Source organism: Pezoporus flaviventris, unplaced genomic scaffold, assembly GCF_033815535.1.
Source record: "Pezoporus flaviventris isolate CSIRO_AGI_PZ_B2104156 unplaced genomic scaffold, CSIRO_AGI_Pfla_v1 ptg000034l, whole genome shotgun sequence".
NCBI lineage: Eukaryota > Metazoa > Chordata > Aves > Psittaciformes > Psittacidae > Pezoporus > Pezoporus flaviventris.
This window is the reverse complement of record NW_026892582.1, coordinates 907,641-930,263: the sequence shown is the minus strand read 5'-3', so window position 1 is coordinate 930,263 and position 22,623 is coordinate 907,641. Positions and strand designations below refer to the sequence as shown.

The 22,623-nt window shown below is 51.9% G+C and overlaps 1 protein-coding gene across 12 annotated transcripts in view; it reads left to right on the top strand.

The window, feature by feature from the left end:
* The window catches only part of MYOCD (myocardin), a 225,828-nt gene that overhangs the window by 180,029 nt on the left and 23,176 nt on the right, over nt 1–22,623 (top strand). For 4 of the 12 annotated variants that reach the window (XM_061461915.1, XM_061461919.1, XM_061461918.1 and 1 more), the window contains one exon: nt 21,412–21,477. In XM_061461915.1, the coding sequence (XP_061317899.1) occupies nt 21,412–21,477 (66 nt within the window). The other 8 variants (XM_061461925.1, XM_061461921.1, XM_061461922.1 and 5 more) reach the window with 6 other exon arrangements.

The following is a 22,623-nucleotide window of genomic DNA, read 5'->3' as shown; positions in this document are numbered from 1 at the left end:
CAAGTTGCTTAGTACCACTAGGTTTTCCTGCATGCTTTCTAATGTCACTATTCAGAACTGCTTGCATCCCTGCCTCCCAGCATTCAGACCTGCTGTGTTCCTACCATGCTGCTCCATTGCTGTCACTTCACCAGGAACCTCTTTTCCCCCACAAGCCCATTCCCTCTACACTCATCTTTCCATGCTGCCCAGTGATCATCTGTCCTGTCTGTCCTTTGCGCTCGGCCACGTCTCATGGGATCCATCTCCTCTCACGTCAGTTATCTGAAAGACAGAATCTAGTCCTAGCTGTCATCTGGGCTTCCTCTCTGCCTAATGGAAAGAGAGCCTTTGCTCCAAAGACCAGCTCCTCCCAGTCTGAGCTCAGGGTGGAAGATAAGCAGAGCCGGTGGCCCTCTGCCAGCACCTGCTTTCCTCCTCTGCCTGTGCAGGAGACCTCAGAGCTGAGCCCTGCATCTCAGACAGCCAAATGGGGAAGGGTGAATGCAGCTCTCACACCACAGCAGCCTTGCTCCTTACAACAGGGCACAGGGAGGAATCGCCCCTCACAGCCAGCACGGGCCATGTGTGGGGTTCTCACAGAGCACCCTCCTTCTCATCCAGAGACGTGAGGCTCTGACAAAGCCCTCAATGCTTTCAAAAACAAATGAAGAAGTTAACTTCTGAAAAGAGGTTTGGAAGGATCTATTGTAAAGAGCGAGGATGGGCACCTCCTTTGGGTTTATTTTCCCTCGGAATGGACAGGAAAAGGCTTGTTAGGGCAGTGTGTGAAATGATTTTGTTTCCAAATTTTCCTGTCTACACAGCAGCTCAGAGACCTGTCCAAATAACGTTCCTGTTTGTTTACAAGTCAGCAGCAGGAAGCTCCCTATTACCACTGCTTTAATGCCTGCTCCTTGCAGAAGTATGAGCACAGGGACCTAGAGCTACCTGTTGTGCAGTACAGTGCTGCCCTGTTTCTAGCAGCAGGCCTATCCCTTACCATTTAGATGAAACAAACATCTACTTTAATGTTAAAAGGTTATACCTAACATTAACTTTTATTTTCATAATCTTTAAAATAGCTCCCACAGTTATATCAAACCCGCCCACTTTCTGTTTACGTGGGGTTTATTATCCTGGAGGAGGTTTCCTGGGAATTGTGTCCCCGCGCTGCAGCGCTGCATCAAAGCCTTCGCTCAGGTTGCTCATCTCCAAACCTGTGTTTTGCAAACCTTGGCACCTCCCTATCCCTCCCCAGCTGGGAGGATTTCAAAGTCTCTGCTTTCTCTCCTGCTCGAGTAGCCTGAACTGATTGAAGCAGGAGACTTGAGGAAGCTGCTGTAAATAGGATTAACTCTCAGCTATCCTGGCTTCACAATACGGCTCCTGGTTCTGAGTTAACAGTGGAAGAAGATGCATCAGATACCCTGGGTGAACCATAGAACCAACTGGGTTGGAAAAGCCCTTTAAGCTCATCCAATCCAACCCTTACCCAGCACTGCCAAGGCCACCCCTAACCCATGGCACTGAGGCCTCGTCTCCACGCTGTGTGAACACCTGCAGGGACGGTGACTGCAGCCCTGCCCTGGGCAGCCTGTTCCAATGCCTGAGCACCCTCTGGGGAAGGAATTGTTCCTCAGCTCCATCTAAACCTGCCCTGGTGCAGCTTGAGGCCGTTTCCTCTTGTCCCATCCCTTGTTCCTTGGGAGCAGAGCCCAGCCCCTCCTGGCTCCATCCTCCTGTCAGGCAGTTGCAGGAAGCAAAAGGCCACCAGGGAGGGATTCAGCAGCAGCAGCAGAGCTGCCCTGCGGAGGCTGCAGGAGGAACCGGTGCTCTCGGAAGCTGGCAGCTCCGGCGCAGGCTCTGCTGCAGATGATGAACAGACCCGAGTGTGAAGGGGGAGCTCCCGCAGCCCCTGTGCTCACAGCAGCGCTCAAGCAGGGGGCCGAGGTGCAAGCAGCAGCAGCCTGAAACCGTACAAATAAACAGCACGGGCAGATCCCCGGGAGCAGATCGGGCTGCTCCCAAAGGATGCCATGGCCGGGCCCACAGGGAGCCTATAGCTCTGACATACCCCCAGCAGCTCTGCTGGGTGCAGGCCATGCCCTCGCTGCCTCTCACAGTGCTTTGGAGGAGGCAGAGCCCTGCAGAAGTCACAGATTCTCTGGTTTTAGCATTATTTCACGGTGGGAGAACTGGGCTGGAGAAGGTCCATGTGTGACAGAGCGAGGGTAAATGATGCCTGGGAGCTGGGGTCCTTCCAGGATGCTCCTGAGGAGGTGAGGGAGCTCAGAGGGCTGGGCGGTGCTGGGCACTGGGGCAAACACCATCATTCACAGGCTCCTGTTCTGCCCCAAACCACCGAGGCCACACTCAGTATTCCTGCCTCTGGGCTGATGGAACGCTGAGGAACCTCTCCTGCACCTGGGGAAGGGCCAGGCTTAGTTGTGAGGAGTAAACAGTGACAGGGAAGGGCACTTGAAGCATCTGTGACAGGGCCAGCACCTCCATGAGGGCAAGGACCATTAGCCCAAGGAAACAGGAGAAAGATCCTGTCCTGAGAGGCTCAGGTGGGATCAGCATCAGAACATCCATGTGCATCAGGAGCTCGTCTAAGCCCAGAGGTCACCTGGGTGAGGAGGGCTGGCAGCACCGCAGGCACAGTCCTCCAGGAATCTGACAGTGGGAGTGAAATTTGGGATCCATCTGCACCCTCTTCCATGGCCAAGGCAGGCAAGCAATGCCACAAGCTTCAGTGAAATGATGCATCTAATCCGCCTGAGTAATGCTAATGCAAGCCTCTTGATTAGTGTTTAGAAACCAGGCAAACAATTGATTTAAAATAATTGGTAAATTATGATTAAATAAAAACATTTATACAAAAGAGTTTGTCATTGATATGGTTAAATAAATATTTGTAGAAGTAACTTAGACTTGGCCCCGTGCCTGGGCGATGAGCTCTCTTGGGCTGGCTGTGGTTTCATTTTAATAAAGACCAGAAGGCATTCCAGAAATACATAATGCTCCCAGCCCATCCGATGTATATCTGGGGCTTTAGCTCCGCTTGCCACTAACCCGGGCCCAGCTTTGCTTCGTATCACTCACTAGTGCCTGTCACCCCCCTCTGCAAAAACACCCTCCTTCCTTAGGGCTGAACCACAAAACAAGTGGCTGTGTCGAGGTACTTTAATGGTCTGGAGGGAGGGATGTGGAGGGAAATGTTCAATTCACTGCCGCTCTCCTGCCTGGTCGGAACAGAGGTAGGGCTGGGCTGGCTGCTCTGTAGGGAAACCTCAAGCTTTGGAGCTGCTGCAGGGCTTACAACAATACAGCTCTTATTATCTGGCCCTGCTCTGGGGGGGGAGACTTCCAAGAGCTTCACAAAGGGGTTAGCCTCATTACGGCAGTTTAGAGATAAGGAAACCGAAAGGAGATGTGATTTACCCTAAGTCCTGATGCAGAGGGAACAGAAGCGAGGTCACCCCACGGGGCTGGGGCTCTGTGGAGCATCCGCAGCTCTCAGGGCACACTGCCCTGCTCCAGCACAGCCCCCTTGGCTCTGTTATCCTTAGGGATGCTGTGTCATCTGGATCCCTTGGACTAGCAGGACTTGTGCAGCCCTTCTGGGGGTGCACAGCGTGCTGCTGAGTGTCCCTCTGCAAGCACCCAGTGAGCACAGGGTGAAGGTGGGACACAGCACAGCCAAGCAGGTCATCTGAGGGGCACGGAGGTGATGCTGCTGCTGCCATTGCTTCTCTCCCTTCATTTCTAATCAGACATTGGAGGAACAAAAACCCCTTCCTGCCTGCTCTGCCCATCCAGCAAAGCACTGAGGCTTGTCATTACTGCAGTGTACCAGCTCAGGCCTGAGGCTCACATGTCCCATACTGCTCTCAGTATTGGTCCTGCAGTGGCTTGCACAAGCCCAGCTGCTGGGAAACTTGTGGAGATACCACCCCAGCCCCGGCCTTCCCCTCCTCATGTTTTGGTACAGACGCCTGAGCACCAACGCTGCCACAACACTGCTTGTCCAGGCTGGGGCAGGGTGAGGATCACCCAAAGGTGCACATTTTGCCTGGTGTTAAAGGCCAAGAGTCAGTGCACACAGCAACTGCCTCATTCACCATGACATGCCTTCAGGAACACACAGTCAACCTGCAGCCTAGACAGCACATACAGCACGTCCATAGCATTGTCTGGAGCGTGAATCACAGAACCCCAGACTGGTTTAGGTTGGAAGGGACCTTAAAGCTCCTCCAGCTCCAACCCCTGCCACGGGCAGGGACCCCTTCCACTAGAGCAGCTTGCTCCAAGCCCCTGTTTCCAACCTGCCCTTGAACACTGCCAGGGATGGGGCAGCCACAGCTTCTCTGGGCACCCTGGTGTGCTTAGGCTCCGGGCTGGGCTGACCTGGCTGCTCAAGGGAGGAGGAGAAGCTTGAGGGATGCAGGAGGAAGGACATGGGCAGCCAGCCATAGGCTTGCTTTGTACCATGCACGGGGCACTCATGAAAAGCAGTGAGTAAGTCCCTGCTCTTTTGTCCCTGCAGCATTTGAGGTCCCCCCAGGCACTGTTGCCAGGGGAGCTCAGCATCTGCGACCACGCTGCTTGTGGCCCAGGACATCAGAGCAGCTGTGGGTACTAGAGAAGTCCCCTGAGCGAAGTACGTCACCACTGCCATCCCTGCCCAGCTCCATCGGGAAACCATCCCCAAAACATCATCTTCGGTGGATTAAAATAGAAATAGCCTGCCCAGGCTGTGGGACACAGAAACACACGGTCCCACTCAGCATACTCCTCCTTCAGTTATGCCTGCAGGAAATCAGTGAAGCCTGTCCCCACTCCTCCTCCCCACAGGGACAAAAGCCTCCTCCAGCTGCGGGTCCACACCAGGGGCACACGGTGCTGTTGTGCTTCCCTCCTGCCCAGTGCAGTGCCCTGACCTTGGTGTTCCCCACAGTCATGAGTCAGGAGGCAGTTCTTGGCATCCTCCAGCCCACTTCTGCTTCTGGACAGCATGGGCCATGTCCAGCCTGGCCCTTCCCCTGAGCACAGCCCACTTGACTGGAGAGCTGAGCTCAAGCCAGGATCCCCATCGCGAGCATCGCACCAAACACACACACACACACACCCCGACCTCCCCGGCCACAGACCAAGCTGAGACTCTGAGCCTTTAACTCCTCCTTCACCCCCTCTGCCCTGAAGCTCCTGCAGATGATGGAGTGCCACAGGACAGGACGGTGGGTCAGGAGTGAGCCCCCCAGTCAGCCTGCAGCAAGATGGGGTCAACTGTCCGTGCATGCACCATGCTGGACCGCATGGGAAGGGATGGGCAGGGAACACGGGGCAGCCTCCAGCACAGTGCCAGGCCGCAGCAGCTCCCTGCATCCCTGCTCCATAAACACAACAGGCAGAGTTCTACAATCAAATATTTATGCTAGGAAAAAACGTTTTACATAATCTTTAAACAGCTCTGTCATCTCCCTGTGTTCATCCTCTGATCTCTCTGTTTTGAACTGGGATTGGGGAATTGAGCATATTTACAAAGAAGTAAATATTATGCTGAAAACATCAGGCACTTTCATAGTAGCTTTAGTAAAGTGCAGAAGGATTTTTGTGTTCGTGTTGTCAATTGCATAATATCTTCTGGACAGTCATAAATTAAGGGACCTCGCTTGGATGCTTGCAGTGCTGTGATAATAGTTCACAGCTTGATTTCAAGCAAGGCCTGTCTGCTGTCAGAGTGGGAAGAGCTCATGACATCTCCATCATAAATTCCTGCCCTCAGGCTCTGTGAGGAAATAGGAAGGTGACAGACCAGTTAAATGCCTGGCAGGCAGTGGCAAATTCAAGGTAAATGCCGCTGCGATGGCACTTAACCAAGGCCTGATGCAATCAGAAGGTAAAGAGTAGATTGTGTTGGACCATCCATGCTCACAGTCTCCTGAGCAAAGAAATACTATGCTCTGGGCTAAGTCCTGAGCTAGGACCAAGCTAGGGTCACTGTGAGCTATTCCCCAGAGACCACCTCTGCTTCACAGTGACAGAGACGCTACTGCTTTGCTAGCTCCAGCTCAGAAAAACTCTGTTTGTCACAGGTCACGGGGAGCACTATCCTGTCTGTTTGCCATGTGAGAGCCAGAGGAGCTCCTTTCTGTGCAATTCACCCCCGGGGCTGAGCCTCAGGCATGCAAAGAGAAGCTGATTTCTTTGCAGGTTCCTAAAGACTATGACCAACAGCAGTGATGGAGCTCTGCTGGGGCAGTCTCAGAGCAGGAGATTCATACAGGCCCTGACCTCAGATGGCTGCAGTGATCCATGTCTCCATCATCAATGGGCAGTTCACCTGGCCCATTGTAAAAGTCTCCATCAGGGAAAGATTGTTTCTTCCACTCTATCAAGGTGGTGACATCCTGGCAGTAGTATCTTCAAAGGATGGTCAGAGCTCTCTGTGAGCTTTGGCTACCGGTTTCCCTGTAGTGAGTGCCCTATACTCAGTGTGTCACAGCTGTATTGGTTACAGGTGGAAGAATGCTCTCCTGAGTAACATGTTTCTAAAGGCAAATCTCTCTCCAACCTTTCTCCTCAGAAAAGGACCTCAGGATTTCAGGAGTTATACCAGTGTGGGGGCATTCAGCACAGAGCTTTATCTCCCCAGGGGACCTTCACCAGCACAAGCATGCAGCAAATTGTCACTAGCCTACACGTGGGATGGGGACAGTCAGGATCATGACTTCATTTCATCAGATTTGTCTTCCCAGAGCATGCTGTGGACATCCAAAGAATAAGGGCATGGCAGGAGGGCTCTTCTCTAAATGGGGTTGTCAGGTGCTAGAGGGAAGAAGCCAAGGGCTAAGTGGTCTTATTCCTACAGGACAGCATGGTCTGAGCAGATGTGACCAGCAGGATACCAGGTCTGGGGAAAAACTGCTTGCTTGGACAGTTGCAAACTTGTTATAAGACCTTTTGCTTGGCATCGCATCCAACCCTCGCAGTGAATTCGTTCAGTTTGCTAAATTCAGGTGTTTGCAGGTAAACGCTCTCTATGGCAGCATCACCAGCAGCAGTAGCTGGAGCACACGGGTGGAATCGATGGTCCTCATGGTCCTCTCTGGTGCTGGACCTCCTGTGCAACAAGAAAGCAGAAGGCAGAGCAAAGGGCTCTGCACACCCCAGCCTCACCTGGCAGTGCACCCTGAGGGGGGTCTGGCACACTTCCCTCTCCACAGCCCTGAGACCTGCTGGAGGCACAGGCTCCCTGTCACACGCTGACCCCTCCATGTCCCCAGAGGGATCGCACACAAACGTCAGCTCATTTGGGTCTTTTTCCCACAGATGCAAAGCGACAGAGAAACAAACAATCTGCTTCAAAATAAATGAGAACCATAAACAATGGGGTGTGCTGGGAGATTAGAGGGGAACTGCTTCCTGGTGTCTGGTGAGCAGCACAGAGCTGATATGCTTATGGCTCTGGGCTGTGACTTCTCAGTTCAAAGGAATTCCCTACCATGACTAATTTATTCTGGCTTTTAAGGCTCACTCCTTCACTCACTGCAGTAGGTGTTGTCCTGTTTACAGCAGAGACACTGTAATGCATGGGAACAGGAGAATGGGGAGCAAGACTGGTCTTGGCAGTCTTTGGTACCTGTGTTCCTGTTTCGCCTTCCAGCGAAAGGCAGTAACTGGTGGTGATGCTTGCCCTTTCCAGAGCAGGACAGTGAGTGTGGTACAGCACAATACATGTCCAAAGCATGCAAGGGCTGGGCAGTGTGAACTCTCAGCATCTGTGGTGTGATCTCAGTGCCTGTCCTCCTTGCCTCTATTCTCAGGTTTATGGGTGACAATTACCTCTGCTTCCTTTTCTTGAGGACATCAAGACCAGACGTGGTCAGGGCTGACTCTCACATAATGACCAGCACAGGGAAACACCAGCTCTGGCCTGTGAATTCAGCAGTTGAGTCATTTGTGGAGATGACTCGTTTCTTTGAGGTCACCTTCTAAGAAACAAGCTCGGACAGTGAACTGAGCACTTGCAAGGCCTGGATACTGATATTCCCTGGAGGAGGCAAGCAGAGACAGAGCCAGAGAGGAAGGGAGGGAAAGAGGAATGGAGCAAAAAAGGGAGAGAGGGAGGGATGGAGGGAGAGAGGGAGGGAGAAGAAAATCTCATCTCTTCTGCATTCTCAGCCTCTGGCAGGGCATGGCTTTACAGGGCATAGTCTGTGGCTGTTCAGTTCTTGAGAGGGGAGAAAAGATTTCTAAGAGCAGGTCCTGGAACCAACATTACGGGACTTTGAATGTTCACCATCTCAGAAGCCTGAGGCCAACTAACAGCAGGAACCTAAGCAGGGCAGAGCTCATGAACTGGCTTGCTTCTCTCCCCTAAGCACCTGTGCAACTTAGCTTACTTACCTGGCTTGGTAAGGGAAGAGCATCACCCTCATTTGGGAAACAACTGGCATGCTATCTAAAACAATCTCAAGGAGAGAGGAGCAGCCATTGCAAGCACCAGTAGAAGAGCAAGAGGTAGAAAGGATGGCGACCAGTAACAGCTTCAAGGCCAGTAGTATGCTGGGGTCTGTCCTTCCTATAAATGTGATTAAGGAGCTGGTGAAGTGATTGTAGAAGAAATCCATCAAACGAGTAGGAACAAATCTCTGGGAGCTGGTAGTCCCAGAGGGCTGCAGAACTCTGCAATATGCAAAGGCATACATCTGAGCTAAGCACAGAGTGAGACCCAACATCCCACCTGCCATGGCTGGGAAGAGAGGTGAATCTGATGCTCGTTTTTACAAAAGGCTCCAGTGAAGACCCAAGAAACTATAAATGAGGAAATGTTCATTCCAGTTTGCAAATAAGTTGAATGGATTTAGCAGCTATATGGAGGAATTCTATGTGTGAGGGTTACCGTGCCCACCAATTGCTGGGAGAAGGCTCCTTAGCAGAAATGTTAGGGAAAAGGACTGATGATTCAAAATGACTAAAGCAATTAGAAGTAAATCTTCCTGCAAGCAGTTGCAGAATGCTCTCTCCATGCTGAATGCCTGAAAGATGAAACATCAGATGAGATTCAACATCTGTACATGTAAATAATGCACAGAGCAGGGAAGAGAAATGACCAGTCCATGAATTGCCACAGCCAAGAGCCCAGCCTTAGAAATTACCCCTTAAGGAAGAGAAACTGGGGTCACTTCAAACTTGAGAAATGGCAGTCCAATGGCTAGTGACTGGCTGCCAGAGTGACCAGTACAATGTCTTAAAGCTCCTCCAGCTCCAGCCCCTGCCACAGGCAGGGACACCTTCCACTAGAGCAGCTTGCTCCAAGCCCCTGTGTCCAACCTGCCCTTGAACACTGCCAGGGATGGGGCAGCCACAGCTTCTCTGGGCACCCTGTGCCAGCGCCTCAGCACCCTCACAGGGAAGAGCTTCTGCCTTAGAGCTAACCTGAATCTCCCCTGTTTAAGTTTAATGGGCTCCATCTGCTGCTCTCCGGCCATCCTCCCCAGCTGAGGCAGGCCACATCCCAGTATCTTGAATGTGCTGGGATTTTACTCAACGGTTCACTTTTTCAGCTGTGCCTTTTGTAGCCTCTACCCCACCTAAAGAAATAAAATAAGTAAATATAGTGCTTGCTGGTTTTTCTTGCTGATCCTTGTTCACCTTTTCTACTCCCTTTTCTTGTGTCTTCCTGATTTTGACTCATCTCAGCCTCAGTCATATCAATCCTTTGCTTCCTGCCTTGGAACAGCTCTGAGTTCTCCCTGCATTTGTGTGGGACCATGTGAAAAAATGCTGGTTCTGATTTATTCACTGCTTTAGAGGCACCTCCAGAGTGCTTGGAAGAATTATGAGCCCTGGACAGAGCCTTTATCCGTCTCACCCACCAATCATTATAGTTAAGGGGAAAAATCATTCAGTTGAGGGGAAAAAAGTCCTTTGTCTTCATTTATCATTCAGGCAGGGAACACATCTCCATGAAAGAGGGAAGACTGCAATACTCAAGAACTTCAGGGTTCCAAAAGGCTCCTGCACTGCCTACATCCCCCATGTGGGGTCTTGTGACAACTCCTTTTCTGTGTACAGGTGTCAGCAGGGAAAATGTGCTGGTGGTGGAGGTGATGGGAGAATCCCATCCAGCAGCGCCCTGCAGCTGGGACCAGGCCTGTCCTGCCAGCCTCCTCAAGCATTTGGTACCAGACCTGGAGCTCCTGTGTCCATCCTTCACACCTGCAGATAGTGCTGAAGGGGAAGAGGGTCAGTCCCGGGGGGAATCAGACTAGGTGCTGTGCACCTTGGGTAGTTCATCCAAGCCATCTCTGCTGAAGGCCTTTTCTGCCACAGGGAGATCCACCCCAAGCAGGATCACACCGTACAGTGCCTCCCTTGCGCTCCACTCCTCTTCCACTGAACTCCAAAGGCTGGAGATGGACACTTGCAGACAGAAAAGGTTACGGACATGAACCATTCCGGGAGCAGCAAGAGGGGCTGAGAAAGCAGAGCTCATTTCCACGGGAAGAGGCAGCACTGGAGTGAAAAAGTCCTGGACGCCCTTCCTCTGGGCTGCTGGATGACGTGCATTGCTGTGGCTGGTGTGGAACCAGGGAAACATCCATCACCTCTGCAAATGGTCCTGAAGGGGTGGAGGGACAGACCAAGGGTGAGATCAGCATGAGGTGCTGCATCAACAGAGCCTCCTCAGGCAGGTCCAGCTAATGCACAGTGGAGGAGACATTAGGAACCAGCAGGTTCCAAAGGGAGCAGGGATACCTGAGCAGGTCTTTGGCCAGATGTTAGGAATATCCACTGCACCATATGTAGCATGACCAGGAAATCACATCCAGCCCAAGACAAGTAGAGGGCTTGGCTCAGGACATCATGGGCTACGTGAGGACCACCAGCACTGATAACTGCCAGGGCACTTCCAGAATCAGAGCTTCTGGGGCCACTGAGTTTCTAAGGTCTCTGGTGACATGGGCCATCTGAAGTGGAAGTCTGTCTGGAAGCATATCTGGAAGTCCTGAAATTCCTGTCACCAAGCCAGAATGTTTCAGAGGACTTCCCAAACCCGCAGGATAAAAAACAGTAAAACCACCACCAGCACCGAACACACACGCACAAAACCCCACAGCCAACAAACATAAACCCCAACAAATCCCCGAACCAGGCCTGAGGCAGTTTTCAGGTGGGTGTTTATCATTTAGCAGCTTCCCAGGTGAGACCCCTGTGTCAGGGAAGCTGAGACCTGCCCCTGACTTAGCTTGACTGCTACCACTTACGTTCCAAGGCAAAAGGTGCCATCAGTTCACTGCCTCCCACTTGCTTCAAGTGAACCAGACATGGGTTTGGGGAAGGGGAGCCTCAGAGGATCTGTATCTCTTCACTTTGCATGTTTGCAAGAAGTTTTTCTTCTCTGAGAATGTCTGGAAGGTGAAGCATCTTCCATGGCAGCTGTGCCCAGCGCATGGCTGTGCCCAGCCTGCTTGGGACCACTGTGCTCATCTGTAGTGCAGGTAAAGGTTTAGCCCTGCCTCCTCTGTGTGGCATTGCCCTGAGTGTCTGTGTGTGTGTTATAGAACACGAGGACGTTTTTGAGTGCCTGCAGCACAGGCCACCTGAGCCCCAGTGTATGTGAGCATCTCAAGTGGAGCATCCTACAGATGCTCAAAAGCGTTCTACAGATGCAGCCACATGTTGACAAAGGTGTGCACTGAGCAGCACAGCCTTGGGCTCACCTGCCGGCAGGAGGGAAGCAGAGACAACGCACCCTGAGCACCCCTGTTCAGCTCCCCAGGACCCCTGCAGCCCTGGGTGCAGTCTCCCTCTCCGGAGACATCCCAAGCCCACCTGGACACGTTCCTGTGTGCCCTGCTCTGGGTGGCCCCGCCTTGGCAGGGGGTTGCACTGGATGATCTCCCTTCAGCCCGAATGATGCTGTGATTGTGTGATCAGCACCCAAACGCTGCGCCAAGGGGCACATTTGCTGGGCAGCCGCAGCCACATCCTCTGGCTCCCTGTCGGGAAGGGCATCCAACACGGTACCCACGGGAGGCCCTGCACCCAACCACCCAGGACTCTTGGCCTGACCCCAGCCCTTCCTTCATGTGAGGGCCACTGGGATCCCTCCACGCTGCAAAGAGTTAAGCCCTCGCTGTGTTGATATTTCCAGCAGCTCCCAAAGCGGGGAGCGCCCTGATTGGCTGCGTAGGGGCCGGTAGTAATTAGGATCAGATATCCAAGTCCTGTCTTTGCGGAGACCCTTCCCGATAGTCGCTGCTCCCCGCTAGACGATGACATCAGCCAGGACACCCGGCTGCTGGTAGTAAACTCCGGGCGGGAGGAGGCTCCCGCCAGCTCCACGTTCATTAGTTCAACACAGCACAGGGGGAGCAGTTGGTGTCTGTGGAGGGTCAGGGCTTGGATGGGACCAACTCTTGCAAAGCCACTTGCTGCTTCTTGCCAACCCGCTGTAAAAGCACCCCGAGAGGCCAGGAGAGCTGGATGAATCCTGAGCACCAGCCGTGGTCTGGTCGGCTTTTCCCTGTTGGAGGAAGTTAATGGTTTAAGTGAGGGGCGTCTGGAGCTGGTCCCCGAGTCACCATGACACTCCTGGGGTCTGAGCACTCCTTGCTGATTCGGAGCAAGTTCAGATCAGGTAGGGGAAACCTTGAGATTTCTCTTAAAACTTCTCTCTCTGCAAGCCGTGCCCACAGGGTTTGCGTTGAATGTTTTGGAAGCAGCATGTGAGTAAAATACTCAAGGGGTCGTAGAGCTGTCACGGCTTTGCTCTTACAGAGGCGATTCCACAAGTGGAGGAATGCATCTTCCTTCCTCTCTGTTGCCTTTCCATTGCTTTCTTTTTTCTTGTTTTCCTCCTGTTTTTTCATTTCCTCCGGTTTCTGTTTGTGGTTTATTCTGGTAAAACTCTGGCTCCCGGGTCTCCTGCCCTGGCCCTGCTGCGAAAGGATTAGGGCAGGAAGCCAAAAGGGCATCTGGGATAAACAAGGCACCTAACGCCGTCTGTATACTCCAGGTGCTCATGTGGGTCTGTCTGTGAGAGCCGCAGTGGGGACGGGCCCGACAGCCCCTCTGCCATGCAGGCAGCTGCCTTTGGGCCATTAAGTTGTGACTAATTGGAGAAAAATGAATTTGAAGAAATGCGTCATTTTTAGAAGTAAAAATAACAAATGGAACATGAAAAGTATTTAAAGTGACATCATCAGAGAAATAAAACCAGAGCCACACAATTGATTGCCACTCTCGGAGGCTTTGCAAGCAAAATATGCCTCCGTCTCCTAAGTTAGGGGAAGCACCAGTACGGGGCTTCTCAGAGGACACTCGGCGTGAGTGAAGGTGAGTGAAGGTGAACTATGGGACGGTCACTTCTAAACCAGACCCTCTGCTGGATATTCGTGCCTTTATTCACTGGCTTTATTTATAGTAAGTATGCCGGGTTTGTGAGTGGGTATCTTGGAATTGCAATGACCATAACATCCTGTAATACTAACGATCACGTCAAAGATATGTTCTCGAGGGGCTTTCTCTGAACTTCCCAGAGGTGAAGTGAATATCACCTGTGCGGATGTTCAGACAGCCCAGCTGCGTGTGCCGTACGGGATGCTGTAAAACCGGACAGGGCAGTCATGCTGGCATGTCACCCACACTGTGTGTTTTTGCCTCCTTGTGCAGTGTAGATAATGAAATAGAGATTTATGATCCTGATGGTAGACATGAGTGGTGTTATCGGGATCTCTTAGATAGCTGGGTGGTCAACTTAAACTTTGTTTTCTCAGCAAGTACAAAGTTGGCAGTTGGTTGAAAACCCAAGAGTGTGTGTGCAAACACAAGTGTCCTAGTCTGGCTGAATTATACAGAACTTGGGTCCAGGGCTTTGGTGTGGTTTCCATATCGCTCTGATCTTACATTTCATTAGATTAAGTCATTCCTTAGATTGTGTTGGTATATTATGGTACATTGCTGTTCATTTGAAAAAGAATCTGTCTGTAACTATTCCTCCAGCAACTCCAAAGCAACACTGCCACCTTTCTGACGAGAGGAGTGCGCGCTCTGTTACATGTCCCTGCATTCTTTTCAGATGAACCAGTATTGGTTTTAGGGCTCGTTTCTGGTTTATTTGTAAGCTGGCTTTATGTTGGAACCAACAATGGGATCTCTAAACATGTTTTTCGAATGATTCTCCAGTAAAAGCAAACTTTGTGGGTCTTTGCATCCATAAATTCTCGTGCCTTTCAGCATTTCTAGGGCAGTCAATTTGTGGGGCATTCTTTAGTTCATGACTTACTCCCACAACAGCAATCCCTCACTGTTGCCTGGTGGCTTCCCATTCGACAAGAGTCTTCTGCCTATTTATTTTGTTTGAGTGGGGCTTGCCAAAATCCCAAGTGTGGATCTAGGATTCCCCACATTGCCTCTCTACTGCTGGGACCGCTGCAGGTAGCACAGGATATGGCTACAGCACAACCCTGATCACTGCAGTCTGTGAGACACGGAGGGACAGCAGGATGCAGAGGAATATGAATACATCAGTAATGCTGCCTTCATAATGCTGCTGGGGTTTTAACATGAGGAATAGAGGAGAAAAGCAAATGTCTAATGAGAAATGGTCGAATCTCTTATATGTAAGGTCTCTATGGGACAGAGTTTACTCTGGTGTCCCTGCTCCATGTGCAGACTTCAGTAGCTGTAAAGCCCTGCAAGTATGGCAGGAGGTGCAGTGCTCTGATTTACTGCCCTCCATTCACTTGGAGGAGAGGTGAACCCCTCAAACAACCCATCACCCCGTCCCACACCCCCCTGCATGGCTCAGAGGCTGTGACACGCTACAGGACAGCAGCACAGGGAGCTGTGTAGCTTGCACAGAGCATGCAAAGGACAAGCCAGGAGGGATCAGACCCTGCGATGCCAAGCCGCAAGGATGCCTCATGATGTGCTGCTGCTTTGGAAAGGGTCTTGTGCCACCAGGTGTGAGGCTTCGCTTGCTCCCAGGTTTGGGAAGGATTAGCTGTGCTCCATGACTCATGACAAGCCTGGATCCCTTTTGAGGGATTCCAGGCCAACATTAATGAGGGCTGAAGTAAATCTTAGCAACTAAACTTTTCCTGTCTCCCCATGGCCTGCACACACTGAGCAGCTGAAAGACCTATGTGTGTGTTAGAGGCTTCTAGAGATCTATGGCTCGCTTGCTGTTTCCTCATCCCAGAATCCCTTTAATCTCTGTGGTGCACACAGGCAGAAAGGGGAGCAAGGATTTGGCAACTAGAAGATGGTGGCACATAGATGTCCCTCCGAGAGTGGTGTGTCAGCTTTCCTGCCTCTTGCTTCCATCTGGAAGCATCAGTAACAAGAAAGAGCTTGTCCAAGAATGGCTCATCTGGTGGAGGCAGCGGCTCTTTCACACAGTGCCCAGCAATGCTGCCTTGAATCCCACAGTGTTTTCTCCTGCTCTTCCCTCTCCAGTGGTCCACAGTGAAGGACCAGCATAGCCATGCAGTGTGGACACACAGCAGCTGCCCCAGTGCAGGGCACCAGGAACCGGTGCAGAGGAGATAGATCAAATCATCACCATGCTGCAGGCCTTCGGGTTCCCCCTCCCCTTGCTCAAGGATTTGTGTATGCATTTGGTTTATCTCTTTTTCCAAAGACAAATGCACTGATCTGAGGTCATCCTGACAAATTTTGCAGGAATGACGATCCTTCAAGCCTGCCATGCTGCCCCATGTGCTCCAATTGTCAATGGGATTGCACTAAATCAACTAGGACATCTACGGGCTGTTCCAGAAACATATTTAACTCTTCCCAGAGACAATAATTTATGTGCTCTCCTGCTTTGAATACAAACCAATTGTACTCCAGCAGCGAAGCGTTGTCATCGGGCAGAGCAAACAAAGCTGGCAAACGCAGACTTAACCTTAACTCTGACCTTTTCTGTCCAGAGATATGGAATGAGAGTTTAAAGGCCAACATCTGCATAACATCAGTGGTAGTTCAGATAATTGGTGAGAAGTGAAATTTTAACACCCTAAATATGGCTCTGCACGGCTTGGCATGGGGTAATACCCAGGCCTAATTGTGGACACATGGTGTGAACTGCAGAGGAGACTTGCCTGGCTCTATGGGGGAGAGGGCTCATGCTTGCACACGGGGCTTGAATGAAGCTGGGTGAGGTGGGAGAGGATTTTATTCTGTCTGCCTTTGGTGGAGAGGATGATTCGGACCAAAATCAGCAGGTTAATAAAGTAGGGCCTGGTGGGGTGTCAGGGCAGGCAGTTTGGCAGAAGCTTTATTTTCATTCTCCTGGTGTTCAAAGATGAAGAGTGTGCATGTGTTTCCTCTCAGACCATGAACTTGTGCAGCCCACAACCAGAGTGTGTGTTCAAACCGTGGCCTCTCTATGACCGGTGACACTGTCTCATGGTTTCGTGAAGTTGTTGTAAAGCACGGGCTTGATGTAGATCAGTTTGTGCTTGGTTTCGGTTTTCTGGCAGCTTGTACCTTGGTGGCTTCATCTTATACCTTGGAGGTTCAGCTGACAGCCATACGCTTCTCTCTTGGCCAGGCATGTGTTATAGCACAAACTGGCACGTACCTCACTGTGCCTGAGCAGAAGGATGTATGGGCTGCTCACAGGGATGCTGAAGGCATGACCCCAAGGAGGGCTGACAGCCTGTTCTCAGGACCATGGGGAGGTTGGGGTTGCATGTTATGATGAACACAGAGGTGATTTCTCTTTAGTGGTGACATGTGCTCATTTGCTAGTCAGGTGTGGGCCTATGTCTCTTCCTATGACAGATCAATGTCATCCACCTCAGAGTGACTCCACATTCATCCAAGTACAGCCTCCATGTCAGGAGCTTGATGTCAGCCTATTGCTTAGGACTGAGCACTCCTGCTGCAGGCTGCCCTGCCCATGTGGACATCCTGCTTTGAATGCAAGATCCTGCTCCTGACATAGCTGCAGGAAACAGCCACAGCCTGTGAAAGACCACAAGCAACATGCCTGCAGCAAGCCAGCCCTGCTCCTGTCCTGCTGGGGCCCTGGGACAGTCAAGGGGTCCCACTTGCATCTCCCTCTGGGCAGCTTCTCTCCTCCTGACATGCTCAGACAAGAAAGCTTCAGTCATCATCTATAAAGACATCCTCAAAGCCAGCAGCAGCCCTGCCTTTCAAGGGAGGATGGGGGCAAAACAGGCCATTTCCTGCAGCCAGTGCCAGAGCAGGGGAGAGCCAACAGGTTCCTCTGGCCCACATCATGGCCATGGACAAACACATGTTCCACGTTTGCTCAGCTGCTGTTTGACAGGCAACAAAGCTGCTGCTGTTCAAAACAGGAGTCCGTCCTCCCCATCACCCCATTCTCAATTTGCTGACAGCTCCTCCCTGGCCCCATCCTGTGCAGCACTGAGCTGCCCGTCAAAGCCCAGCAGGAACGAGCTGCTGGGGTGGCTGCAGAGAGGACAGTGACTTGCTGCTGCTTGTCAAACTGCTGAGTGCCATCAAGTTCATGGGCTTGGGTCAATCCGGTGCAATGTGGTGCTTCTGCTCATCCCCTCCACTACACAGCTCGGGAGCAGCACAAGAGGCAGGGATGAGCCTGACCATCATTTCTGGGAGCAGCAGTGACTTGTTTGCACAGCAATGGCACTGGAGTGAATGTGGTTCCAAATCAGAGCAAAAGTGCTGGAAGGGAGGAAACCAGCAGTTAGTGGGATTTCACCTGAAACCACCTAGGAGAGCTGGGAAGAGCTGAAGCAGTGGGGACTCTGCCTCAGTCACTCCCAGAGGGTCTGTCTGAGATAGGGACAGGTGCTAGGTTGGAAGTAAAGCAGCAGCACTATGGCTGCAGCTCCTCCGGGTGGCTCATCCCATTGAGCTGAGTGCTGAGAAAGCCTCTTGCAGCCTCAGAGTTCCAGGGAACATGCTCTGCTTGCTACACAAGTGTTGGCTGGAAGGCACTGCTCTGAGAACCTCCTTCTCAGACACAGACGGTCACCAGCACAGGATCAGGTCAGCCATGGCTTTGCCCTAGTCATCCCTGCAAGGAGAGCAGCTCCCAGTAAAGCTGATTCCCCCAAAGAGAGGATGGTGCTGTGAGTGCTGCGGCAATGCCCCAGCATGGGGGACAATCTGATGGTGCAGGGGAGAACAGTCCCATCCTGACAGTGTGCTGAGCACGGGACTAAAAGTTCCCTGCAGACTGAAGCAGAAGGCCAGGTCTGCCCATTCCTGGGGTGGAGGGAGGATTTGAATATGTCTTTTCCAGAGCATCATCAGGCCAGGCAAGGCCCAAGCTGTCTTTTAGAATCACAGAATCAGGTAGGTTGGAAAAGACCTTTAAGATCATCAAGATGAGCTTCCTAAAGCTCTGGAGTGAACTCCTGGGGAAGAGGATTCAAGTCATGGGCAGTGCTCAGAGCTTGGGCCACCAGAGTGACTGATGACAGGAGGTCTGCACTGATAACAGCCACACTGCACAGGCTGTTTCTGAAAGCATGATCACTAAAACAGTGCTAACACAGAAAAGAGGGGTATTTCTGACAGAAAAATCACTGCAATAGCTGTGACATGCCTCGCATCGCCTAGGGAGGGATTTCTCACCATGGGGTACCAGAGGAAGAAGCAGGTTGCTGGAAGCTGTCTCTGAGCTGATGGTGCCACAGGATGACCAGTGTGGATGACTGCTCCCCTGGGGGTACTTCTCCCCATCCAAGCTGGTGCAGGCAGGCAACAAGGATGCTGGGGGTGTGGGACCAACATTGTCTCATCAGTGCTCCAGCCATCACTGTTCGGAACATAAATGTTCCTCTGACGCATCAGCAAAGCAGTTTCCTTTAAAAATAATAGTCAAAAAAGCCTTTGACACCATCCTCAGAGTGAGTCCCAGCAGCAATCAGAGCTCAGACATGTAGCAAAGGAAGGGGACAGGAGCGCAGCTGGGGTCAGACACAGCTTCAACAGGTCTCAAGTCCTGTTCAAGAAACTACATGGTGGTTGTTTGGATGGTACCAGGGGCTCCTCCAGCCTGTTCCAAAGCATTGTTGGTTGTAAGAGAAATGTGCAAGTCTTGAGCTGGCATCCACCAAAAGGCGAGCTGCAGCATGGACTCAGAGGCTGCCAAGAGTAGTGGCTGCTTTACCTCTTCCTGCAGGGATGCTCGGTGTTACTGTCTGGCACTGTGCACCGCTATGTTTCTTCAGATGGTTTGGAAGTTCATAGAGATGGTATGAGGGAGTCAAGGCGTGCAGCCCACCACATAATGAGGACCAGATATGGATGAGTACGCAATGGTTGAAATAACTGTTTCAACCAGCAAGCTTGGGCTGCTCCTGTCCTAACGTTCTCTGTCAGCATGGCCTGTCCATAGCCACTCACCCATGGAAGAGCTTAGCTCTCACAGCCAGAACAGCTTGTGTCATCGCTGGGTCACAGCCTTACTGCCTGTCAGCATGAAACACAACTCTGAAACCTTTTCTCTCTGCACAAAAAGATTATTAAATAACATCAGGTCCCCTCTGTGAGGGTCTCTCTGCAGTGCTCAGTGCAGGGGCCAAAGGAGCAGCTGTTAGCCAGGCTCTCCTGGATCGTGCACTGGTTGCTGGAAGGGAGTAGCATTGGAAAACCTGGGCTCCCGAGTGCTGCTCCCGGATCCCAGCACAGGGAGAGCCATGGCCCTGAAACCTACACATGCTTTCAGCACTTCTTGCATCAAGACAGATGCTGACTCTTACAGCCACCACAACTGGACATCATCACCATCATTCCGAGCTATGCTTCAAGGGAGTGTATAACTTCTTTCTCTCTGAAAGAGGCCTGGCTGACAGCTCACTGCACACACCCAGACTTTACCAGGTACTGAAGGCTGCACACTTCCCTCATAGCAAGAATCTCTCCTTGGTGTCCTAAGAAGTGCTGGAATTTGGCAGATCATGGTCCCATGTGAGGCCTTTACCAAACACTTGATCTGAATGTGAGCCATGGCTTTTGCAAAGGACACGGAAAGTCACAGGCAATGGATCTAATTGGACTGTGTGCTTTGGGAACTCATCTGGAAGGGATTATTCTTCAGCTCCATCCACATCCTGGGGAAGCTGCACTGTAGACATGAGCTGTGCCAGAGCTCAGCAGGTTGCTCTTGAGGACAAAAAGGCCGTTCTTCCTCTCTTCCAGTTCCAATAGCACCTCTCTACAGTCAGCTCAGGAGATGCAGCCTGGGGCTGTGCTGTAGGGAATGTGCATGCACTTCTATTGTGACCACTGACCAAGGCATGTCCTTGCGGCAAGCTGTACTGAGCTTCCAGCAGGAAAATACAGAAGTGAGCTCTGTGTTTCACCTTGTGATACAAGTGCCTGTCTTCCTGAAGACAAATGTGCAAAAGCAAAGGTGTAGAATATGATCCTAAGTCAAAGCGCAGGGTTACCTGAGTGATGGGAGGAACTGACTTGTCCTGGGCCAAGCAGAGGCAGGTAGCCTTGCGCCAGGCAGGCTGCAGGTGTATGGTGGGATATCGTTGCATGCTGTGCATGTTGAGAGCTGCTTCTTTATCAGATGCCTCATCAGTGCTCTGTACCTGAGGCCATGCTGCTAATCCGCACAGTGACCATGAGCAGTGGTTCATTCCCATCTGTCAGTGCACTGTTTCCAAACCCAAGTTATACTGGAGACTGCAGGTCCTTGAGGCAGTGGATTCATACAGAGATGGTACTAATCTCTCCTCACCACATCATCTACATCCCCCTCGGAACAGTAAGGCTGTCTGCATCCAGTGCTGAGCCTTGCAGGGCTGGAATTACACTGCCAGGCCCTCAGGAGAGTGATGGAGTTGGACAACTGTACTCAACCCACAGTGCTGGCGGGAGGGAGAACCTCCCAGCCTCAGAGTTCAGAACTGAGCAGTTATCTGAGCTGAAGCCATGGCCACCTGAGGCTGCCATCACCCATCACCGGCGCCAGGCAGGGATCAGCCTGCCCCAGGCACTAGGGAATTGCCTGGACCAGAAGCAGCCCTGTGCAGCTCATCTGTCTGCAGCAGTGAGGATGAGGGTGGTTCAGTCTATGCAGCTCCTCCTTGGCTTTGAGCACTCTGCTGCGCCAAGGCTGGTCCAGCAGCAGCAGAGCTCAGTGCCAGACCTCTGTACCACACAGAGACCCACGGCACATTGTCATAGAATCACAGAATCCCAGCGTGGTTTGGGTTGGAAGGGGCCTTAAAGCTCCTCCAGCTCCAACCCCTGCCACGGGCAGGGACCCCTTCCATTAGAGCAGCTTGCTCCAAGCTCCTGTGTCCAACCTGGCCTTGAACACTGCCAGGGATGGGGCAGCCACAGCTTCTCTGGGCACCCTGTGCCAGCACCTCAGCACCCTCACAGGGAAGAGTTGAAATCCTGCCTCTTTTCCTGACACCATCTCTCTTACAGTTTTGCAGCTACGGCTTCAGCAGAGAAGGACCCGCGAGCAGCTGGCAGACCAAGGCATCATGCCACGTGAGTACCTGTTTGTGCCTTGTCACCCACTCCTGTGTTCACCCCGGGCACTGCTGGAGCACGCTGTGGCACCAGCTGCCTGCCCAGACCCACTCCGCTCTGAGCAGGTTATTACCAGGGGACTTTGCTTCCTGCCCCATAGAAATATCAGAGTTCCTGTCGCTGCACAACAGTGCCCAGCATTTGCCACATAGACTATAATGCCACTGCTCAAACTGAGGTCAGGAGAGATGCTTAGCTTACAGCATCCAAAGATTCAGGTGCATAGCTCCCTGTCCCTGAGGTCACCGTAGCAGACTAGCATACCCAGCTCCAAGCAGAAGACTCGCAAAGCTCTTCATGTAGGCAAAGGCAGAGAATCTCATGTCCTCCTGTAAAAGCCAAGACCCTCTGTGGCTGGACCAGATCCACAGAACAAGGAAGAGGTAGAGAGAGCCCATTCCAAGAGGCTGTGGAAGAAGGAAGCGGTGGGTAACTGCCTTGGCCCCAGTGCACTTCTATGAGTGAGACATATCCAGACCTGTGCCTGTGCCCAGCCAGGACCCCACAGGACAAAACTGTCAGTGTATACTTGAGGCCAGTGAAACCCCACCTGGGCCTGCTTGCTGCAGACAAATGACGTCCATGCTTTTCCCTCTCTGACCACATTCATCCTTTTCAAGCTGGCATTCAAGCCTGAAGAGCAAGCTCCAGCATTATCATGTGCTCATTCAGCATCAGAAAGCTAGTTGCTAGATCCCAAAAAGTAAGTGAATGAACATGATCCCCTTCTGCACCTGCAGGTGCGTCATGAAACCTGTAGCACTACCAGAGAAACGCTGTTGGCAGCTCAGGTGTGATGGGATAACTCCATCCTGACCTAGCTCAGGCTCCATGTGCATGAATGTGATACCTAGGACCCAGGTAGAGACTTACCCTGTCTCACCAAGGGCCCTTAGTGTTCGCTGCTAAGACCACAACTTTCCAAAGCCTGTGTCACTTCTGTCTCTTCTGGCTGACCTTGAAGATTCTGATGCAGCTCTTGTCTAAAGAGCAGAACAACGCACTAGGAGCACAGCTCTAGCACTGCTTGCTGCACCCTGTGCAGCCCTCAGCCCTTCCCATGCAGCTGCCTTCCTAAAGCACTGGGTCAAGGTAGCCAGCAAC